Source organism: Callorhinchus milii, unplaced genomic scaffold, assembly GCF_018977255.1.
Source record: "Callorhinchus milii isolate IMCB2004 unplaced genomic scaffold, IMCB_Cmil_1.0 Scaffold1, whole genome shotgun sequence".
Taxonomy (NCBI): domain Eukaryota; kingdom Metazoa; phylum Chordata; class Chondrichthyes; order Chimaeriformes; family Callorhinchidae; genus Callorhinchus; species Callorhinchus milii.
In genome coordinates, this window is record NW_024704742.1 from 39,999,333 (window position 1) to 40,022,226 (window position 22,894).

Here is a 22,894-nt window from a genome sequence, read left to right on the forward strand (position 1 = left end):
CCACATCATATGACTCAATGGTTCTTTTTTTTCAAAAAAAAGAAACTGTTGAACAGGTTGCTTTATACATTAATCCCAAAAGTGACAAACTAAAAATGTATTTACTTTCAAATATCCAATTACCTTTTCTAAAATGAGAAGGTAATTATGTGGCTGTTTCTCTTATGTAATGATCATGAACTATATTGATGCAGACTTCAGTACCTTCCAATATGTGGTGAATAAACAATATTCAAGTCACAAAAGCATATAAGATTTGTCTCATTTACTTTTAGACTGTTTGTGGTTTTAGGTAGAAGGAATATCCCAACAATTACATACTCTATACCCTCCTTGTTTGCCAGTCTGCCTCTTCCCAGTCATTAGTTTCATAGGATTTGCAGTTTAGGACAAAGGCTGAAATCGGGAAACAAGTTTACTTTTCTAACTACCTCAGAGGAGTTTACAATATTCTTCCACTAAATTTTGGAAAAGGGAACTTTGGTTTCATGTTTTCTATAAATACAACTTTTCAAGATTTTTTAAAACATATACGTCTGAATTACTCAGCTAAGAGTAGAAAAATAAGTTTGCTTCCCGATCTCTGCTTTTGATCCTATACTGCAAGTCCTATGAACCACTGCACAGGAGTAATATAGAATACCGAGTGGCAAGCCAAGAATCCATGACTGGGATCCAATGGGACTGTACATATTGCTGTCTGTTCTGACTAGTTCAGTTAAAGATAATTCCATCAATATAGCATAAAAGGTTTCAGATTACTCTAAATCAAGCTAATGGAGTGTTTGAAGGTAATATTATATAGAATCTACATTTAGCTACCCCTTTTACACTAGAGGTCAATTCAATCATGCCAGAATTTACCCTGTGCTCTGAACCAAGAAAGTATCTCCTTACATGTGCAATGCACGTGCTGGCAAGCGAGGAAGAACAGGAGATCAGAACCATTTAAAATGATACCCGATGCCAGGATCATTTTTATTATGTTGCATATGATACTGGAGTAAAAAAAAATCATTAATAGTACGATACATTTGATTCAACCATCTATAGTGTCAAAAACTATTATAGCCATTTAGAAACTGATCAATGCTGAAATGATCTGTTTGCTAATACAGTTGTTACTGTACATCACAATGGCAGTTATTAAACTAATTCTAGTTGAAAAGTAAGTAACTGGCAAACAAGACCTATATCAACTCAGCTTTTGTAGCAAATGTTCAACAGCAATTTATCACCAAAGTCGTCTATCTTCATTTGTCTTGAATTGTGTGTGTGATGGCGCCAGTCCAGGACATCTATGCACTTAAGTCTTGTTTTTGTCAGTATTAGTACTATTGACCAAAGTTAAGAGATCATCATCCTTTTAATAGCAGACAACAAACATACCCATTTCTCACTTTTACACTGTAAACATATCACTGGTGCACAAAATAATCCAGGAATCAATCAGGTGGAAATGCCTCCCACATTACTACTGCAGAGATTCAAACCAGATAGGCAAAACAAGGCACAGGGTCTAGTTCTTTTACCCTCGGTCGAATCCTAGAATTGCAATTCATGTAAACAGTTCCAACCTGTTGAATATGACACAGAGGTGGCTTAAACTTACAGAGTCTCCAGTTTTGGCAGAGACAAAATAACTACTGATGTTGTTTTCATGGCAAAAGCGTTGATGCTTGTCCGCCTTCACAGTTCGCATGTGCTCCAGGTCAACTATGGGGAACAAAATATACACAGTTCAGTAAGACTTCAGTGTTTGCACATCTGCATCACATAAAGAGCTGTGTCAATTGGAAAAATGCTTAAAGTCACAGTTTGATTTAAAAATAATTAAGTTTTTAACACCGTAAAACCCCAACTAGTTTCCTCCTGTAAAGCTCTATCTTCTAATATGATGCATTTAACACTTTTTGGTGTTCGACACACATTGACATAATTCACATCCATAAAATTAATTGCATCAAACCACTGTCATTTGTACATGGTGTCATCATGATTAAAAACATGCGCACCTGCACCTGTTCTAGAAGTTCTCTTTCCGCATTGAGAGCATTACTTCTTTAATGCTTTTCAGATCAATTTCGAATCATGCACTATATGAGCAAAAGTGACATGAGCTTGCAAATGTATTCAACCCTATAGTGCTCAGTTTATTTTGTTGAGACACACACACAAACCTAAAGATAGGTTATTTTTTTTAAACCAAAGTGAGTGAATAGCACTGGCAAGTTTACAGATACAATGCAATAGAGTTTAAACATTGCATACAATAGCTATAATCTACTGTATGTCACTGATAGCATTTTAAAATATTAGTTATTTCTACTAATGCATTATGAAAATCAAGATTGTTCAAAATGATCTGATTCAAACAGATGCTGAAAGATTCCCCGACCATCCAAATACTTACATTGGGACATTTTCTGGAATCCTTGAAAAAAAGCCAAAAGGCTGTAGGGAGAAAATATTCTGACCTATAACTGTCACTCTGCACCCTGGAGGTATAAGCAATGCTGCCAAAGCAAGCCTAGTACACAACATTGGGATTTCAAGAACTTCAAGGTGGGTGGCACACGATAAGCTGACCTGTAAAGGTCTTTCCACCAACATACAGAAAGACTTTTGTTAAAAAAGTGACAAGACAGCTTGGGCTGTCAATTGCTGGAAGACATTACCTGGAATGCGGATTAGCAACTTTACTGCTTTTACTTCTAGAATTCAGTGGCTAACTTGGTTAGTACTCGTAATACTGCTGAAGGTGGTGGAATCATATGGGTTACAGTGACCTGGAGGGTGGTGGTGATGGTGAATTCACATACTTCATGTGCAGCTGTACCTCTCAGGAAAATTAGATACAAGCTATCTAATGAATTAAATTTCCAATTGTAATCGGGTTTTCAAATACGTAATATATTCATACATTAAAAGCAATTTTCAGTTTTTGGAATTTGATTAATTTTCTTGCAACATTAAAGTATCAATAAATCATCAAGTAGTGAAAGCAAAATAAGTACTGTATGTATTTGTACACTTTCTATATTGTGGTACTCTTACGCGCCTCTAAGTGATAAATGATTTAATAATACATTTACTAATTCTGCTTTCAATATCACTCAATTTTGAAGTACACCAGAAACAGACAGTGGATGTCTGAATGTCCCTGTTTACAGAAAACTCAAAATGGTCTCAGATTCATGAGCAGTTTGTTTACAGAGCCAGCTTAGTTGTAGGGAAGATGAATAGTTCTCAAGTCAGACTACACTGAGAATTGGATGTTGTCAGTAATCTTCTGTAGCAGGATAAAGCAACTACACATAAACAAATGCGCACTGTAGAAGAGGGTTATGTCATCACTGAATGGCCACCTCATTGAGAAATACTCTTAGGCAAGATTTTGCTATGGTTTATCCATGAAGCAACACAGACATTATTTTATTTGTAACATCACACATTATTTTCTACCCTCAATTTGCCTATGGGTTATTTATTGCTCAGATCCTCCACTTTCCAGTCAATGCCCTACGTTTTCAGCAGCTGGGTGTGATGTCCCACCGTTCAGTTGAATATTCCTTCATGCCTACAACAGTGAATGCAGAGTCTCCCAGCTGCTGAGATGGTGTATTGGTCAGGGCAGCATTCAAATCTCTTCTGTGTACTTAAAAAAAACTTAGCTAGCTGGAATTTTAAATTAAATCCTCCAGAGCAGTATAATAAAAACAACTGAGGTGACCTGTTTAAATCAAATGTAAATTGGCAGGGTGATGGTCTAATTCCACTGGCTGCTAAGCCTAAGCCTATATGTGAAACAAGTGGTAACTTCATAGCTTGGTATTTATTCAGATAGGACCACCTGATCCCTTCGACTCACAAAACACATTTATACCTCAAACTCTCATTGATAAAACAGATAGTCAACCATTAACAGCATGTCTGATTACAGCAGATTGCCTGACTTTGCCAAACATGTCCCGAAAACTAGTTTGGCTCAGGAAGACCCAATTTCCCTTTTTCTCTCTGAATAATTGTATTGAATCATTGAATGAATCTCAACAGAGTGGAAAGGTTATTTGGGCCTGGTGGAATTCAAATCTAGAACCAAGCAAACTAGTACAAGTGGGAAGCAGTTGAAGGAAGGGAGGCTCTGGCCTACATTGACCTGTTCTTGAGCATCCCGGAAGTGGAATCAGCTACACTACCTTCATGTGAGGATCTGGATTAACCATATGGTTTAAGTTCCATATGCTTAATCCAGATCGAGTATTCAGTCTGTGCCATTGTACTTAGACCTCTGGAACATCAAGGTGACTGGCACATCACACTCTGTCCTGTGTAGATCCTCCCACAACACTGAAGACAGATGCCCATCAAATAGCTGCTGAGGAAAGAGTTTTGAGATCACAGTGGCTGAAGGGTATTACTTGGAATCTGGGTTGATGAACACATGCTCATATATCGAGGGTTTGGTATCTACCTTGATTGGTATGATCCTCAAATAGGTAGGGATTTAATAAAATGTCAGAATTGACTCAGCCCTTTGTAGTTGTCTTGTTAGTTTGGTTTCTGGACCAAGCAGGTACGCAGCACTCCAGGGCACTGCTGATGACAAACCAACTAGCATGGCTCGTCAACAGGACCAGGAGAGGCAAACTGGTTATCTGAAGCAGGAATTCTTCCTATTTGGCTCCTGTTAACTCTGCATGCTAAGGCCCCAAAGGGGTAGCAGAGCCGAGCTGAACAAGCAGCGGGAAGCTTGCCAGCCCGTTCTCTCAACTGCAAGGTAAATTTTGTGGGCTGCTTAATCTCCCACAGCACCCTAATCCATAACACACTATGGGGTTCTCTAACCTTGGCTCTCACCAACCTGTGCCTAATCCTCTCCAAATTTAAGTGAATAGGGTGTGTCCCTCCAAGAAGACTGTGTCCACTTCCAGATGGGAAGCTGTGAGGAGAAGGGTAATATATAATACAAAATTACATTTGTATAGTGCCTTTCACGTTGGGAGGACGACCCAAGGCGCTGGACAGTGAGGGATTTGGACCTGAGCTGCGGGTCGGAATCAGGGAGGGTGGAGGGCAGGGAGGGAAGGAGGATAGCCGAAGGCTCAGTTGAAGATGGTTTTGAGATGCACCTTGAAGGAGGTGAGGGAGTGAGGAGAAGGGAATGTGGGATGGAATTCCATAGGGTGAGGGCAGAAAGGTTGAAGGCCCAACTGCTGATGGTGGCGTGGAGCGGGCCGATGGTGGCGTGGAGCAGGTTACATCCTGCTGAGCAGAGGGAGTGGACAGGTTGTTATGGGGTCAGCAGGTCACAGAGGTAGGGAGGGCAAGGCTATGGAAGGCCTTGAAGGTGAGGACGAGAATTTTGAACTCTATCCTCTGGGCCTGAGGAGGATAGTGTGGGAGTGGTTGGGTCACGGAGCTTGATACGGGAGAGGACACGAGCTGCAGAGTTCAGGATGATCTGCAACTTGTGGAGAGAAGAGTTGGGAAGGCCGACAAGCAGGGAGCTGGCATAGTCGATCCTAGATGTGGTACCACATGAGGCATCATAAAGTGAAAGGAACCCAACCCAACAGCACTATCAAAACAAGATAAGAAAGATCCCAAATGACCTCTTACCTCAACATCCTTCAGGACCACTGATTTGTAACATATCTCAATTCCCCAAAACAAACAATGTCCAAGCACATTAAACCCATATCAACAGACAACCATATGAAAGTGTGAATTTCTACATAAAATGTACAATTCGATCAAAATGTAAATCAATGCAAAATTTTGAAAAGACTTTTTTGAAATTTGCGAGGAATAAACTATTATTTCTAAATCCATATTAAATCCTCTGCAAGGCCTACACTTCAGATAAACATTTGCAACTTCTTGTAAAACACTCTTAAGCATTTTTTCCAGTACGGATGTCACGTTAATTACTCTTATCCGTTGGTTTGCATCATTTCTTTACTGAATAGTACACTGCCCAGTAATTTGGATGGGGCTCATTTATGCAGCATGAATTGATATGTAAAAATATTTCCTTAATTGATTCTCTATCGAGTACGAACATTTTCTCTATATCCCTGCAAAGGAAAAAATAATTTGTAGCTGTAAATATAGGTTTAATCAGCTTTTGGCCAAGGTGTGCCTGAAAGAATTGAATGCATTCCAAATAATTGACCTTTCCTGAGGGTAGGGGTGTGAGAGAGAAGAGGGTGGACAAATTTCAATCAGCTAAAAACAAACACATTTCCTTTAAATTGAAGTGAGGGGGAAAAGGGAGTCAATACAATCTTTTGCAAAAGACACTTAATTCTTAGAACTTTGTCAGTACTTACGAACAGCATTTCAGAAAGACTGATGGTTGTTAATATGATGAAACCCGTGGTACAATAAAGGTTACAACCAATTTCGAAAAACAGGACATTTCTTTTGAAGCATTTACAGCTGTGAAAAGTGCAGACAAGACCCAAATGATCACACAATTATCTCCTTGCACTCAATGCTACAGAATCTGTACATCCTTCGCAAATAGTACATATAATAAGTAGACATAAACATGTGATCTCCCCACATATAAGTTGGTTGTTTGCATTGCTGGACTTAAAGGAACTGCCAGCTTTTACTCTTTGTAATTATGCTTTATCAGGCAACAATCTCACACACCAATCTGGTTTTGCTCATTTTTGACAAACTATGTGTCACATTAACTACCCCCAGGAAGTAATTCCAAACACAAAATAAACTGTTTATGCCTTTACTCAGATGCCTATCATGACAGATTGTTATTAGCAACAAACAGATGAAATAACTCCATTTAATTCTGAGTATATGTTTATTCAAGTACCTTTATGTGCAGTACTGTAAAGTACATAACAAGCTTGATTTTTTGTGCAATGCAATAAGCAGTACAAACTGTTGAAATGAGGTACCAAATATTCTGCCAAATAGCTTTTTTAAAAAATGGTATTAGTAAGCATTTGAGATTTTGGCATCTATAATAATTTTATATAAACATGAATAAAATTAATACAGTTTTTACAAATGTGGTAATATTCTTAACATGTGAAAATCGTCTTCCTACAATTCAGACTTTTAAAATTCAAGTTAGATGTCTACTGCTTGATTTTTCTCATTTTCTGTCCTATTCTTTTCAACCTTGGTGGTGTTCTACACTATGAGCTTTGGCCCTTCACCTATGTCTCTCCATTTTAATTTGAAGTAAACCAGTCCACGGACACCAAATTGGCTGTTAGTTAATATTTCAACACGTTGCAAGTATGTTTGCAAACTATTAATAGGGGGCCTGAATAGAGCTCTTATCAGAGACAACAACAAGAACAAAAACTACTTGCATTTATATAGCGCCCTTTACATGGGGTTGCTTCTCAGAGCAGGTAACCTGAGGCGATGTAACCATGAAGTGAGAAAGAAAAGACAATAATTCAGATGGAGCATTTCATACGGAGCATTTTAAGCATAATAATAATTATTCCATTTGATATTGTGTCTTATCACATCTTTGAGATGTCTCAAAGCGCTTCACAGAATATACTGTAAAGTGAATTGACTGTATATTTTGTGGGCAAAACACAGCAGCCAATTACACACTACATCTTGCAAAGGAAGACTAAATTCAGGAGTTACTGCAGCTGCCATCCATCCATGGATGACCTAATACACATTTTTAAAAATAGTCAAAAAGCTATCTGGGGGAAACTATGGTTCCCTCAATTTATTTAATAAATTGTGTTTCATTTGAAAATAAAAATACTCCTCAGATTTACCTGAAGCATTCTTTAGAAATAAAAATGTTTTTTCAAATTATATGTACAAGTATATCTAAAGTACATTTTTTCTGCTTAGATTTTATATTTCATGAACAGCATTTTTAGTTCTTAGTTTCATAAATCACTAATCATGATGAAAATGTATCCAAACACAATATTATTTAGCCTCTTAGTTGTAATTATACAGAAGCTTTGTGTGATAAATTCTGATGCAAATTTCCCTTTTAGTTTCTCATTTTCCTCTGGATGATAGTCATTTACTTCTGTTATTTTCCTCAAGATCAGTTATTAACTTTTGCTAAAAATTCATAATTAATTGAATCTATCTTATTGCACACTATAGGAAAGATATCAAGGTCTTGGAGAGGGTGCAGAGGAGATTTAACAGAATGGTACCAGGGATGATGGACTTTAGTTATGATTTACTTTAGTTATGTGGAGAAACTAGAGAAGCTGGGATTGTTCTTCTTAGAGCAAAGAAGGTTAAGGAGAAATTCAAGAGGTATTCAAAATTATGATGTGGAATCCTGTAGCTTAGTGGTTAGAGCATTTGCCTCGCAAGCGAGAGGACCTGGATTTGATTCCCAGGCAGGGCGAAACGCTGGGCATGTTTCTTACCCCACACGCCTCTGTTTACCTAGCAGTAAGTAGGAACCCTGTTGTCAGTCAATTGGGGGAATCGCTTTTCCGGGGCTAATAATCCCTTCAAAAAAATTAATTAAAAACTGTAACAATAATTTGGTCACTTAATCCTTGACTGTTTGTGGGACACTGTTGTGCGCAATTGGCTGCTGCGTTTCGCCCACAAATACACAGTCAATTCACATTACAGTATATTCTATGAATCACTGGCAGGTGGGTCAGCAACCAGGGGACATAGATTCAAGATAATTGGCAAAAGAAACAGAGGGGAGATGAAGATTTTTTTTTACACAGCGAGTTGTTATGAACTAGAATCCACTGCCTGAAAATTTGGTGGTAACAGATTCAATAACAACTTTAAAAAAGGAATTGGATAGGTTCTTGAAAAAGAAAAATTTGTAAGGATACGGTGAAAGAGCGGGGAATTGGGACTGATTGGGTAGCTCTTCCAAAGAGCCAGCACAGGCATGATGGGACGAATAATAATAATAATCCTTTCATTTGATATAGCGCTTTTCACGTCTTTTAGACGTCTCAAAGTGCTTCACAGAAGACTGTGAAGTGAATTGACTGTATATTTGTGGGCGAAATGTGGCAGCCAATTGCACACAGCAGTGTCCCACAAACAGTAGTGGATTGAAGTGACCAATTTTATTATTGTTTTTTTTCTTGAGGGCTATTATCGGGCATGTGGAATAAGGAAACTTGCCCAAGGTTTCGCCCTACCAGGAATTGAACCCAGGTCTCTCGCTTGCCAGGCAAGTGCTCTACCACTGAGTTACAGGACTCCTCAAAAGTATTGAATGGCCTCCTTCGATGCTGTAATATTCTATGTTTCACACATCATATAGGTGTGAGATATTAATTGATCTGAAAATTATTGAAGATTAAATATTGTAGATTGAATGGTAAAAAACATTCAAATGCATTTAATTCAAACCTAAAAAATAAATAAGGTATTATATTGGAGAAATATGTGAAATAAATGTATTCCTTAACTTACAAAGCAAAAACTAGACATTTACAAAACATTTAAAAAATATGAGATTGTGTTAACAATTTCCTAAATATTACTATTAAACTATTTCTTCCTTCCAATTTCTCACACTTTTAACATCTGTTATCAACCACGACTGTGAAACATATAAGATGCCAGAGATTTATGGTGGTCCACCTAAAACTTGAATTTGGTCCCAATGAGATACATTTCCACTTTTAACAAAATAATGGAAACTATGTTTTGAAATACAAAATGTCCTCCGCATAGTTCCAAGATACTACCCCACGTGAAAGGCACTACATAAATGCAAGTTGTTGCAATATTTTGTCAGTTTAAATGCTAACCTCATCATTTTAAAATTAGATCACTAGGAACACAAGCAAATCTCTTACTCTCTTACTAGACTGCCAGTGATTCAAATAAGCACCCCACGACACACATCTCAAAACAGTTCCGATCTATAAATGACCAACAAAAAACATTTAAGGATCCACCAAGCCACGTCCTATCACCAGCATTTGCCAAAACATTTTGGATGACGAAAATAATCTTGTGCAGAACAGTGTTCAGGCAAATGAGCACAAAATGTACCCGACACACTGCCAGTCTATGAGAAGGGTGTATCCAAGTTCCTGCAGGAATCCTTTAATGGTCCACTGATGGGCAATATTTAGGCTCTTATTGATCCAATCTCTTACTCAAATGCTAGCCTTATTAAATGGAAAACCTTGGCCTGTTCAAATAGCAACTCTCATTATCCTTTTCAATGTTTAGGCAAAAAAAACAGATGCCATGATGCACAACTAAAATAAGCTTGAAAAAGAAACCATCCAATACATATGCCAACATAATGAGACACACATTAGTAGGACACGTTATGAAGGAAAAATAGTAATGTGTACTGTGTGCACAACACAAGATTAGTGATCAGTGAAATGCTGCAGTGTAACTATGTAAATTTGTTATACTGCTCACTCCTCACACAGGTGTGAAATGAAATAAATCAACTTGGGTGGAAGTTATTATTTTTTTGTACATCAATGAAGAAACAATGACTTACTGTTTAAAGAAATGTTTTTAAATATCTGGATATTTTCCACCTCCAGAGAAAAATCAATCCATTTTTACAAGAGGTTTGTTCAAGAAAATAGAAATAGGCCTGAATTCTGTAACAGGAACCAATTAGTAACGAGTCAAACTATGACACCGTAATTAATTAATTGATTAACACTGAAGAATGTATGAAAAAGTACAGACCATTTTGAATAGTAATTTACTCTGTGTTTCAAATTAGTTACAATTGAAAGGACAGCCTGTCATGATGTCTCTAGATAGCGTAGGCCACCTACAAAGGCATGTTTTCAGGATGCATTGTAGCCATTACAAGCAATCTCTTTCCTCCTCCAAATGTGAGAATCCCTCTAATCACCTTTTCATATCCTCATACACCTCAATGGGCAAATATAAAACCATTAGTGGGAAGTAAACTTGTTTGCACAGGATCAAAGATAAGTAGTACATAATGAGTTTGTTGCAGGAATTTTCAGCTATCACTTATCTCATCACTGTAAGGATTAGAAACTTGCTCTAGGTTTATATCCTAAGTCTCAATGTCTCCTTTTCAATGCAGAAAAACTAGTTTTAAGAAAAATAGTACATCACAGCTAATCTTTTTTAAAGTACTGCAATGTTGCAACAGTGATTTGACTGCACGTCCCAGCAGAGAAGTGCATTAGAAAATCAACCAAGCACAGTTTTCGCTGGAATGTTCTTCTGAGCATCGATTGGATAAAATATTAAAATTTTGCAAATCGAGACAAAGGAAATTGAGGAGACTAATCAGTGAAGAGATTCATGGATTTAAATAGGTCTAAAACTGGACAGAATCCGAACGACACATTGTGTGTGTGTGTGTGTGCATCTTCAACTGTCAGCAATGACAACAGTATACTGACCCCCACATTTAACAATCCTCATTGCTGTTCGTGGGACCTTGCTTGTGCAAATGACTGTTTTGTAGTTACCTGTGAAGTGTATTGAGACATTTGGCATAATGCACTATAAAATGCAATGTGTTTCTTTCTGTATGTCCAGTTCAATATTATAGTAATAAATCCTTGAATTGTAAATACAGCCGTATCAAATTGAAACATCTCAAAACACTTCACAAGAGTTTTTTTTNACAAAGTGCAGTAACTGAATTTGTAAGCCAATGATGTCCCACAAACTGCTGTGAAGTGAATGATTTTTTTTAAATGTAATGATTTTTTGCAATCTTTATATTTGATATGGCACCTTATCATCTTCTAAACGTCTCAAAGCGCTTCACAGAATATACTGTAAAGTGAATAGACTGTATATTTTGTGGCCGAAATGCAGCAGTCAATTGCACGCAGCAGTGTCCCACAAACAGTCATGGATTGAGTGACCAAATTATTATTTATTTATTTTTTNGAAGGGATTATTATCCCCAGAAAAACGATCCATCAATTGACTAACAACCAGGTTCCTACTTAATGCAAAGTCAACACAGGCGTGTGGAATAAGGAAACTTGCACAACATTTTCCCCCCAGCCTGGGAATCAAATCCAGGTCCTTTCGCTTGCGAAGCGAGCGCTCAAACCACTAAGCTACAGGTCTCCTGGTGAGGTAGGATGCTGCTCCGAAACTGTGGGCATTATGTGGGCTGGGCAGTGTGGTGGGCTAGGAGAGTTGGGATGGTGCAAATATGGAACAGTCTGCACTCATTGTGAATTTTTGGCTCATGTAATTTTTCTTAAAAAATTCCATACTTTTTTTTAAAAATCCATAAGAGCAAATTCCAGATACTTAAAGTCCAGTTCACCAGCGGTTGAGTGTGATTGAAATGTGGCCACAGAAAACATGGAAATGCATCATCAATGTAATAATAATATTCCTTGCATTCCCGTCAGAAGGACATCCCAAAGCACTTCACATGATTATTTTATTGTGAAATGGTGTGACTGTGTACTTGTAGACCAACACCGCAGGTACCAAATTTGCATAGCAATGTCCCACAAACAGCCATGGAGTTAATTACCTATTTTATTTGGGGTATTGTTAGCCAGGACACTGGGAGAAACTCCCTTCACTTTCCAAATAGTGCCATGGGATCTTTAACATCCACTTAAGCAGGCAGATGGACTTCATTTTAATGTCTCATCTGAAAGACAACATCTCTGATAATGCCATACACTCCCCGCACTGCATTGGAGTATCAAATTAAGATAAATTAGATAGTAAACAGGTATATTTGACACATGTTGCAATAAACTGCATTCTCAAAATCAACAACTACTTTCTGTTTCTGTCAATTATCATGCATACTGAACAATACGCCATTGATTTAATACTGAAGTAGTAAACTTCAGAATATACCATAGATTGGTTGATATTTTACACAATAATTGGAAATAAAATGACAATGTTACTTTCTCATGGTGATCCATTGCTATCACTCCAGGAGAGACATTTAGAGTTTAAGCTCCAGAGCAGCACTTGAGTTTAGGCAATATTCAACTCAAATGCAGTCAATGAGTATTAATACTCATTGTTATGTATTGGAAATTATGGGCATCACATCAGCCACAATAATGCTCAGTTTCCAATGCATAACGAGTATTAATACAGTGTATCTCATTTTTCAATGCACCGTTCTTCAAATGAGAAATGTTAACTCATGCCTATCAGTTTATTCTGACATTTCAGGAGGAACTTTAAAAGATTCTGCTGTATTTTGAAGAAATATAGTTCCTCCCTGTATCCTAGCCAACAGTGCCAGTTAATTCTGAATTTACCAAACCGCGGAGTAATTGTTTTTATTATCATTTTAAAAATGTTGATCAGGTGCCATATTTGCCTACATGGAAATAGTCACAACTGTTCAAAGGAACCTAATGTATGAAGCTCTTCGAGATAAGGGAAAATAGCAAATGCAAATATGATTATTCTCACCACTTGTTATTCAACTAATCTCTCAGTCTCTTTGCTGTAAGTGGCCGGAGTGAAAAAGAAAACAAAGAGAGGTTCTTATTAAGTCTGCTCAAAAGGTTTGCCAAAGACATTTAATTCAAACAAAACAAACAGATGCCTGGTTACAAAAGTTGACACTTTACAGGCCCACAGTTTTTGAACACTAAAATCGCCAGGAAATTGCAAACCACACGCTTCCACAATTTCAATATTCCTGAATCTTTTAAATAATCAAACAAAAAAATCAACTGTTCTTAAAAATGGTTCTTAAAATGTTAAAATATTTGTGTTTTATCTGATTGTGCCCATTTATAGCCATATGCAAAAAAAACAGTTTCACTGGGGATAGAGCTGATTGAAGAGACAAAGTGTTTATGTGTTAAATATCACCCAAATCTTATCTAGATAAGATCAGAGCCTCCCTATTTACACTATGATCATAGAACGACTGCACTAATAAAGTCACAATATTTGCTGAAGTTTTATACAACTTATAGAATGGTGAATTTATTGCCAAATCACAGTACTTTCCTCACGAAAACTGAAAGCAACTTTGCTGCCTACCACAATTAAAACCGTAACAGTTCAGTAAACTGCAGTAATCTGCAAATATATTAAAAATACCAATGGTTTTAAAGTGTGTTAACTTTTAAGGTTTCAAAAACACATATTTGAGTCTCAACTGTGATAATATCACATATTATGATGTTTATGATAAGATTACTCACAATTATCTCATACTATTAGGCTTCAGACTATGGTCTTAAAATAGCAGAATCTTGGAAAATATTCACGAATTCAGTGTTAATTTAGACTAGAGAATGACTTGCTCAGCACATAAAAAATAACTGGAAAATCGGCTTCCAAATTAAATTGAACTTCAAGATGGTTTTCAAAATTCAATACGATTGGAAATTTTTAAAACTTAAAAAACACAAAGGAACAGTTAAGGAACACGAAAATTTAGATCCCAAAAGCATACTGCACTTCATCAGAACCTTAATTTTAAATTTGTGCCTCATGTTTCTGCTAAACACCTTTTTGTTCTTTACAATTATAAGTTGTAACTTGGCAGCAAAAAAAACATCATGAACTGTTTGTTGCATTGTGATAAATCTCTACACAGATGGGAACTTTCCATTTTAGAAAATTTGCACAATGAATGAAAATAAACAGAAGTTCTAATGTATGTGAAAGCAATGTTTAATTGAGCTGCATTAATTAATATTACGCAATAAATCTGTTTTCACCTTGTAAAAGAAATTGTTGCAGCTCCCTGAAAGCCAAATCCAACAGCATCCGGCATCCAATTTTTCAATGGTGCTAACTCCAACATGTCAACAAACACAACTGCAGGACCATGGCATTTATACATACTAGAAATGCCAGCTTGTATTGAGGGCAATGTGGAAGGAGCTGGGGAGATCCATTTTTACTCCCCAGAGAAAGAGAGTGAAAGGGCCTCTTATATAGTCTAAAAAATCTGGATTTTCTTTAAATGGATTTAAAAGGCTGTAATGAGTTAGGTCTATATTTCTCCCATTTTGAAACACAGTTCAGTCAATCCACTAGAAAAATAAAATATGCATGTGTTGGCCAATAATAAGCCAACCATGTATTTATTGCAGCTATTAGCACACTTGAGGCATTGTGGTATAAGATTACGCAGAAGATAAACTTCCCTTATAAATACTTAAACCACATAGCTTGAACAATTCTGACTATAAAGGCTATTTGGAACTGAAATGACTTTGCAGTTTGGAATACATACAGCAGGCAGAACAAACATGTCTTGATTACACATCCTGTAGTTCCTAGATTTGACATTTTCTTACAGATATTAACCAGTCTATACTTTGTTTTTAAGGCACCGCTGCAGGAGAAGTAAAAATAGCTGGTGCTTATTCGCAGATCACCTTCACATTTATTTTAAGCTCTGAAGACTCACATATGTATTCCAAATTGTCAGTGATACACAGTAGATACAATGGGGATGATCCCAAAATGCTGCAATTCCCTGGAGTCAGTGGAATCAACCAGTTTGAAACAATTTTTCACCATTCATTGTTTCTGATGTTTCAGCCTACTCAAAGAGATAAATATTGTACATCGACCAATTTCAACAATATTGACTCCACTGCATGATTAATACAATAAAATGGAGGATATATCATTGTTTCTGTAAATCGAAAAACGTATAAAAAGCCTTTGAATTCTTGAGAATGATCAAAAGGTAAGGCTTATTCATTAAGTTCCTTTTTCAACAACTTGCATCTTTCCAGCAAGCAGAATGTCTCAAAGGCTTTACAAAGACTGAGTGGGAGACCGATCTGGGATTGAATAGGGAGAGGTGGCCAAAAAGTATGGTCAAAGAGATAAGCCTTTAGACAGGCTTTGAAAGCGGGGAGTGGGGGCGGGGAGGGGGGAGATGGTGGGCGGGAGAAATATTAGAAGAATGGTGTAGAAAGTGGTAGCAAACTGACTAAAGGTTGAGGTAGAGGGCATGAAGCAGGCCAGAACTGGGGTAACAAAGAGAGTGGCTTGGGATCTCTGACAGTCCAGCGCCGTGGGACGTCCCCCGATGTGAAAGGCACTATACAAATGTAATTTTGTTGTTGTTGTCAGAAGTAGGTTGGGCAAGTTCATGGAGTCATTTGAAGGCAAGAATGAGGATCTTGAAGTAAATCCACTGGCAGACAGTGGAGCCCAATGATTCACGTACCCAGTGGACACAGCTTGCCGTTAAGAACATTGTCTGGCAAGCTTCCTGCCCCTTGTCCAGCTCATATGACTACCCATCGGGGCTTTGACTTAACAACAAAATTACATTTATATAGTATCTTTCACATCGGAAGGATATCCTAAGGCGTTGGACAGTTAAGGGCTTTCACCCAAGCTGGGTTTGGAATCAAGAGGGGTGGAGGGTACCGGGTGTGGGGTGGGAGAGTGTCCAAAAGCACGGTCAAAGAGTAAAGTGTTGAGACAGGTCTTGAAGGAGGCAAGGCGGAGGGATTCCAGGATGGGGTTCTAGAGGTTTGGGGCAGAAAACCTGAAGGCCGGACCGCCAATGGTGGGGCAGGGGACATGAAGTGCCCACCAAGTGGAGGGAGCAGACAGGTTGGTATGGTGTTAATAGGTCGCAGAGATGGGGAGGAGCATGGCCTTGGAGAAATTTAAAAGTGAACATATGGGTTTATAAGTCAGAGTTAAACATTGAAAAAAATTTGGCTCACAGACAAAAAGGAGTCTGCATTACTTAAACTCAAAATAACATGTTGAATTTAATTTTTTTTTGAGCATTTTATATTTTCAAACATTCAGTCCTAGAGGTAGGCAAGATGTAACTCGTATGATATTTCAGTTATGAAAATATTTTACAAAGAACATTTATCCTAGTTTTGCATAACTCTGCATCAGATAAACTAACCCTGTGCTTTGTTACACAGTGAACAGCTGAGAATTTAATAAAATGCAGCTTTAATAAATATCAAATATCACCACTACAATATAATATTTCTTTGAACACATCCCATAAAGATACATAAGCTTTGCAAAAATATCACAGCTGATGTAATGAGTTTCAAAATGCAGCAGATGGTGCTACATTGGTTATGGTTTGATCAGCTATGTTGCATGAAAGGCACAACTCTCTGAGCATAATTTTTTTTAAAACTTACTTTTATTAACTGCTTGTTCAATGGGCTGGCTAATCTTTTGGAAACTGCTGTGGCTCCTTTTTTGTCCATCTGTAATCCAGCTATGGATACCAGACAGACAGGCACTACAGCCTATCTTGGGTTAGTTGTAGATGGTGTATATACCACATCAATATTAAGAAATGCAAGGGCTATTAGCAATACTATTATGTAATAATCCTTGCATTGCTATAGTGCCTTTCACGTCAGGACAACAAATTGCATTCATTTAGCGCTTTTCATGTCAATAGACGTTAAAGTACAAAAACAGTTATTTCTTACCATTTCAGCAGTATGCCAATGTGAACAGCATCATGAACAAATTATGTAATTATGTTGTTAGCAAACCAATAACAACTTACTTTTAAATAGCATTTGTAAACAAAATGTCAAAGTACTTTTCAGAATGAGACAAATTGGAAATGAAGTGAATAACAATAACTCCTATTTATATGGTGTCTTTCACATATGATTACGCAACCTGCAAAGGTATTGGCAGACCCACATTTCACAAAATGTTTTTTGGCCTATTACTGAATAAGAGAAATACCATAGTTTTCAAATAGAATTCTGAATAGTATATTTAATGCTATATATTTTCCCCATTGTGCTCTAATGAATAGGTAAATAAGTAAACTATTAGCAGGCCTTAACTTATTTACAAATTAATTGGATCACATATACAGATAAACTATTCTTTCACTGTCTGTGAGTGTGTGACATTCTGAAACCAAAATTGAAGGTGTATGTTTTACAGTTATAGGATGTATTTCACTGCAGCAAATGTTCAAAAAGTGAATAGATGATAGTGTGCAATTTGGATATTCGTCTCAGTTTGTGTGATGGGAATAAAAAAATATTGTTGCAGTATGCATCAGGTGAAGAAAATTTTATAAATTACCATCTCATCCTAAAAGGTAATATTATTCTTTTGGAAGAAACATAGCTTATTTTAACTGCAATACAATTCTTTTGTTAAATGGAAGTCATAACACAAGTGTGAAACCAAATTGTGAATTTGTGAAGTGCACAGAGGTCAATCTGAAAGGAAGATGGGTTTACATTTTCAATGGTAAACCTTTACCAGAACTTAAACATTAGTTGTAAAGAGCATTTGTGTTGTTTTATACAATTAATAAATCTTTAAATATTCATCCACAAAGGCCACAGCTCCACATAAAATTCTACATGTATTCCAATGCTGCTCACAAATAAACATGCAAGTATGTTCATCGTTCTAATTTGAAAACGTACATCCCATCAGTATGGCATATGGCAAACAAAGCATGTGAGAGTAATTCTTTGCCCCAAACTGGCCAAGGCATTTGTAACCTATTTCTGGAGGCCAACGTAATTCCTTAACCATGTATTCATTTATCTCAACCTTTTGTTTGGTCAGCCTCTTTTTTTGGTTTATTTATCTCAGCCTTTTTTTTGGTCTGACACACGTGGAAACTCATCAACATGCTTAAGAGTATCCAAACCAAATTGAGATCTTCTACTCTTTTCAAATACAAAAAATGGAGCACTACTCTCAAGCTTTCCATTGAAAGAAAATACTACATATCCTTTGGAGAGAGAAAAAGTAATAATCTCTGCATTTTGATACAACACCTATAAAGTAAAGAATATCTAAAAGCACTTCTTCACAGTTTTTGGAAAATATATTGAATATATACAAAAAGTACATAACTAATAATATTATAAGCAACCTCAGGGGGGCATAAATTAGCTGATTTGGCAGAGAAATGGGAAATTAAATTTAATTGGACAAATGTGAAGTTATACATTTTGGGAGGAAAAACTAAAAATGCTAAATTTATATAAATCATTAGCTAAACTACAGTTAGAATATGGTGTCCAGTATTGGTCATCCAACTTTAGGAAAGAGGTCAAAGCAACAGAGGTGGTACAAAAGAGATTTACTCAGATGATACCAGGGTTGAGTGGTTTGGCCTATGAGCGGAGACTGGAGGAACTGGGACTTTTTCAACTGGAGCAAAGAAGGTTGAGGGGTAACCTGATAGAAGTCTTTAAAATTATGAGGGATTTTGATAGAGTCAATAGGGAGAAATTATTTCCACTGGTGGGTGAGTCATTAACTAGAAGGTATCAATTTAAGACAGTGAATAAACAAGCAAATGGGGAGGTTAAGAAAATAATTACACAGAGTAGTTGCATATGGAATGTCCTTCTGGGAGCGGTGGTTGAGGCAGAATTCATTTGGACTTCAAAAAGGGAAATACATATCTTAAAAAGAGTCAGCTACAGCAGTACGGTGAAAGGTCAGGTGACGCGACTGAAGGAATTGCTCTTGAGGGAGCCAGCAGAGTCACGATGGGCCAAGCGGTCTTCTTCTGTGCCGTAAATTTCTATGAATCTATTACTGTGTTTGTAGGCAAACCCTGCAGCCAATTTGCGAAATGTCCCATAAACAGCCATGAAGTGAATGACCAATGTATTTAGAGAGATGGTGGCTAGGACACTGAGGAAAATTTTTAACGTTCACCTGAATAGACAAGCCTTTGATTTAATGTCTCATGTGAACAATGATGCAGCAATTCCCCAGCACTGTAGCCCAGGCTATGAGCCTAAAGTCTGCACCTGGGGGTTTGAACTCAAAACTTTCTGACTCAGAAGTGAGAGTGCTAACCAATGAACCAGGCTGACACTTATTTGCTAAGAGAATTAAATACCGTATGTATCCACTACCTACTCCGGTCACAATAGTAGTCCAACCCAATTCAATTCCTGGAGCCCCCCGCCCCCACCCCCCCAAAAAAATGCCTTAGATTAAATCATGGAAGACTATTATACCAGAAAATAGAATCACACCAAACTGCTCCAGGCACTGCGTAAGTTATGTAACCACAATACATAAAACAGTATTTTACAAATGTAGAACATTGTTAAAATTAAAATAAATCATATATAAATCACCAGGTTTGAATATTCTTACATGCAAAACATGTAATTTCTATTGATTAATGAACAGCTAAAGAAACTTGCATATTATTTCTCTGGCATTTTTTCCATCAGTAATTATTTTTATCAATTTCATGTAGATGATAATGTATCTTATAAGCAAAATAATTTGACAGATTTTAAATTTCCAGTGCAAAATATACATCCCCAGACAGTGTATCCACTGTGATTGACTACCGAACAACCTCCGCCTATCTCCTCACCCAACTAACTACAAATAATTATAGTATTTTACATCTTTTCCTGCTGGATGCTTCAGTTTGTGCTACAGAATAAGGAGATTCCACAGTAGCTAACAGAGACATCACCACAAATCAAATGTGCTTTACCACGAGTTGAAGAAAAGCCTATTTGACTGTAATGATACTGCCAGACTACCCCACATCAGGTGGTTACTCACAGTTAATGATCTGTGACATACCACACAAGAAGTTATAAAAAGACTTATTATATACAGCACGTGCAACAACATTTCTTTCTGGATGGCTAAATGAATGAAGACATTGAATGTTACTGTAAATATGAATCAAAAGAAAACTTACAAGAAACGTGTTTTCTTTGAGTAATGCAAATATGAACATTTTTCATTAATACTTAACCTTTTGGTACAGGACAGTAACCACATACAGGACCCAAACCAACAGAGGGATTATTTTCTAAATGCCTTAATCTACCAATAATCTATAAATTGCAAAAACAAAATTAGGACACCGAGGGAACAATGGTGTAGCTGGAGATCTGACCAGTAAATCAAGGGGAAAAGCTGTCAGATTGTAATTTTTTTTGCATTCAGTAATACATATATAGTACTATACAAAATAAATAAATATGTTAAGTGTTTATGCTGTTTCATTATATAATGAAAACAGTCACAGTTGGTGCAATGGCAGGTCACATAGCAACTTGAAACAGCAATTGTTTCAAACTAGACGAGGTACAATCGACCTCTGCAGAAAGTACTGTGCTCAAATTTGTAAGCTATTTATTAAAACATGAAGTGCATTGCTAATACTTGGCCAGCCTGACAAAATTATGCAAACATTGTTACTATAACATAGCAGTAGCATAGCAAGTAAAAAAACTACCTAAACTGAACATTGAAAGTTAACGTAAAGACGCTTTTAAATGCAGTATTAGTACACTTGTAAAATGCATATTAGCTTGCAAACGATAAAAAAAGTAATCTAATATCTGTGCGTTAACTGATTTAACTCCAATATACCCTAAATGCTCAATTTACTGATCATACAAATTTGAATTCGATACTTTAAAAACAATTAAACAAAAGGGATTACAATAACCAGAAACATCAAAGTTAAAATTCAGAAAGCTCAGGTGCTAAAGCAGTCATTGAAACTTGTTTTATTTCTGGGACGTCCTCCCGTCGTGAAAGGGCTCTATAAATGTAACTTTGTTATTGTTGTTTCGACTTAGCCCAACTGACTAGACCTCATCTTGTTCACCATATCTATTATCGCACAAGTATTCCCATTGGTGCAGTAAATGTGCCCAAAATTTATCATGTGAAATGCTGATATGTACAGTACAACCAAAAAAAAACAACTTCCACTGAACAACTAACAAAAATTCAGTTGGTTTCTATATCATATTATGTAGTTTTATTAGAGTACAACCCTTAACAGGTCATGAATTAGATCTGTGTCAATAAGTGAAAAGGCTATGGTAATTAGTGTTTGACTACATAGATTTTCGTTAAAAAAGACAGGCATCAGAATAAAATGCCATTTTCTCAGATAAAATTCTCTGCCCTGTGTTCTTTATAGTGAAGTTATGTTGTACAGAAACTCAGCCCATAATACTGCATTTTGTCCACATAAGCAATGACATTCTTTACACATTCTGCCATGTGGTTTGCCCAAACCACGTGCTGATGGTACTGCTTATTGTCAGGTGGCATGGCCCAGGTCTGACTTCTCATCTGGAACTTCATTCCATCAACTGCCCCACCATCGGCAGTCAGGTTTCAGCCTATCATGCTGTACCCATTCTCTGGAATCTCATCGCAGAATCCCTCCTTCCTTCTCATCTTTCAAGATCCATCTCAAGACCTTCCTCTTTCATCATGCCTTCAGTCATTTTTTCCCCTGTCCGGCTCCCACCTAGTTCAGGTGCCTCAGCTCAGGTACTTGGTACATCCTCCTGACGTGAAAAGTGGTATATATGCTTTGTGATGCCTCAAAGACATGACAAGGTGTGATATCCAATGCAATGATTATTATTATTATAAATGTAAATTTATATTGTACTGTATCCCTACCAACTCTTCTTAAAGATTTGCATCATTTTTGTTCCCCTAGTATTTTTCTCACATACATCTTCATTTCTCATTCTGCCTCCTCATCATTCACAGCTCCATTCTCAATCACTGTCTTTCCTCAGTAGTTTCTAACTATCTTATTGCCATCTTATCCAATGGCTTTTCTTCTGGTGCCCATATATCCAATGAATTAAAGCTCCATAGCTGAGTGCCTCAGTTCCAAGTTAAGTGCCACATTTCCATTACCCCGATTCTTCCCAAGATCCAAGGGCCACCTCTTAAACTATAACTTTAGTCACCCCTAAATTCCTCCCTCTTAGGGGTAAATGTCTGCTATTCACATTGTTTAGCAATTTTTGAGATTTTCTTTTATGGAATATATCGGGCTTTTTGTCTCACATTGCATTCCTCTGACATTACTGTGTACAAATTCTCAGAAATTGCATCAAATGGGACATATTACCCAGAACAAGATTATAATCTGCCATTATGTGGGTCAGATAGCTCAAACAAG

General features: G+C 37.0%; 1 protein-coding gene across 1 annotated transcript in view; it reads right to left on the reverse strand.

Moving 5' to 3' along the window:
- rab28 (RAB28, member RAS oncogene family) overlaps nucleotides 1-22,894 on the reverse strand; it is a 66,486-nt gene that overhangs the window by 17,705 nt on the left and 25,887 nt on the right. Inside the window, exon 5 of the mRNA XM_007888990.2 lies at nucleotides 1,613-1,716. Coding sequence (XP_007887181.1) covers nucleotides 1,613-1,716 — 104 coding nt within the window. The remainder of the gene's footprint in view (nucleotides 1-1,612; nucleotides 1,717-22,894) is intronic.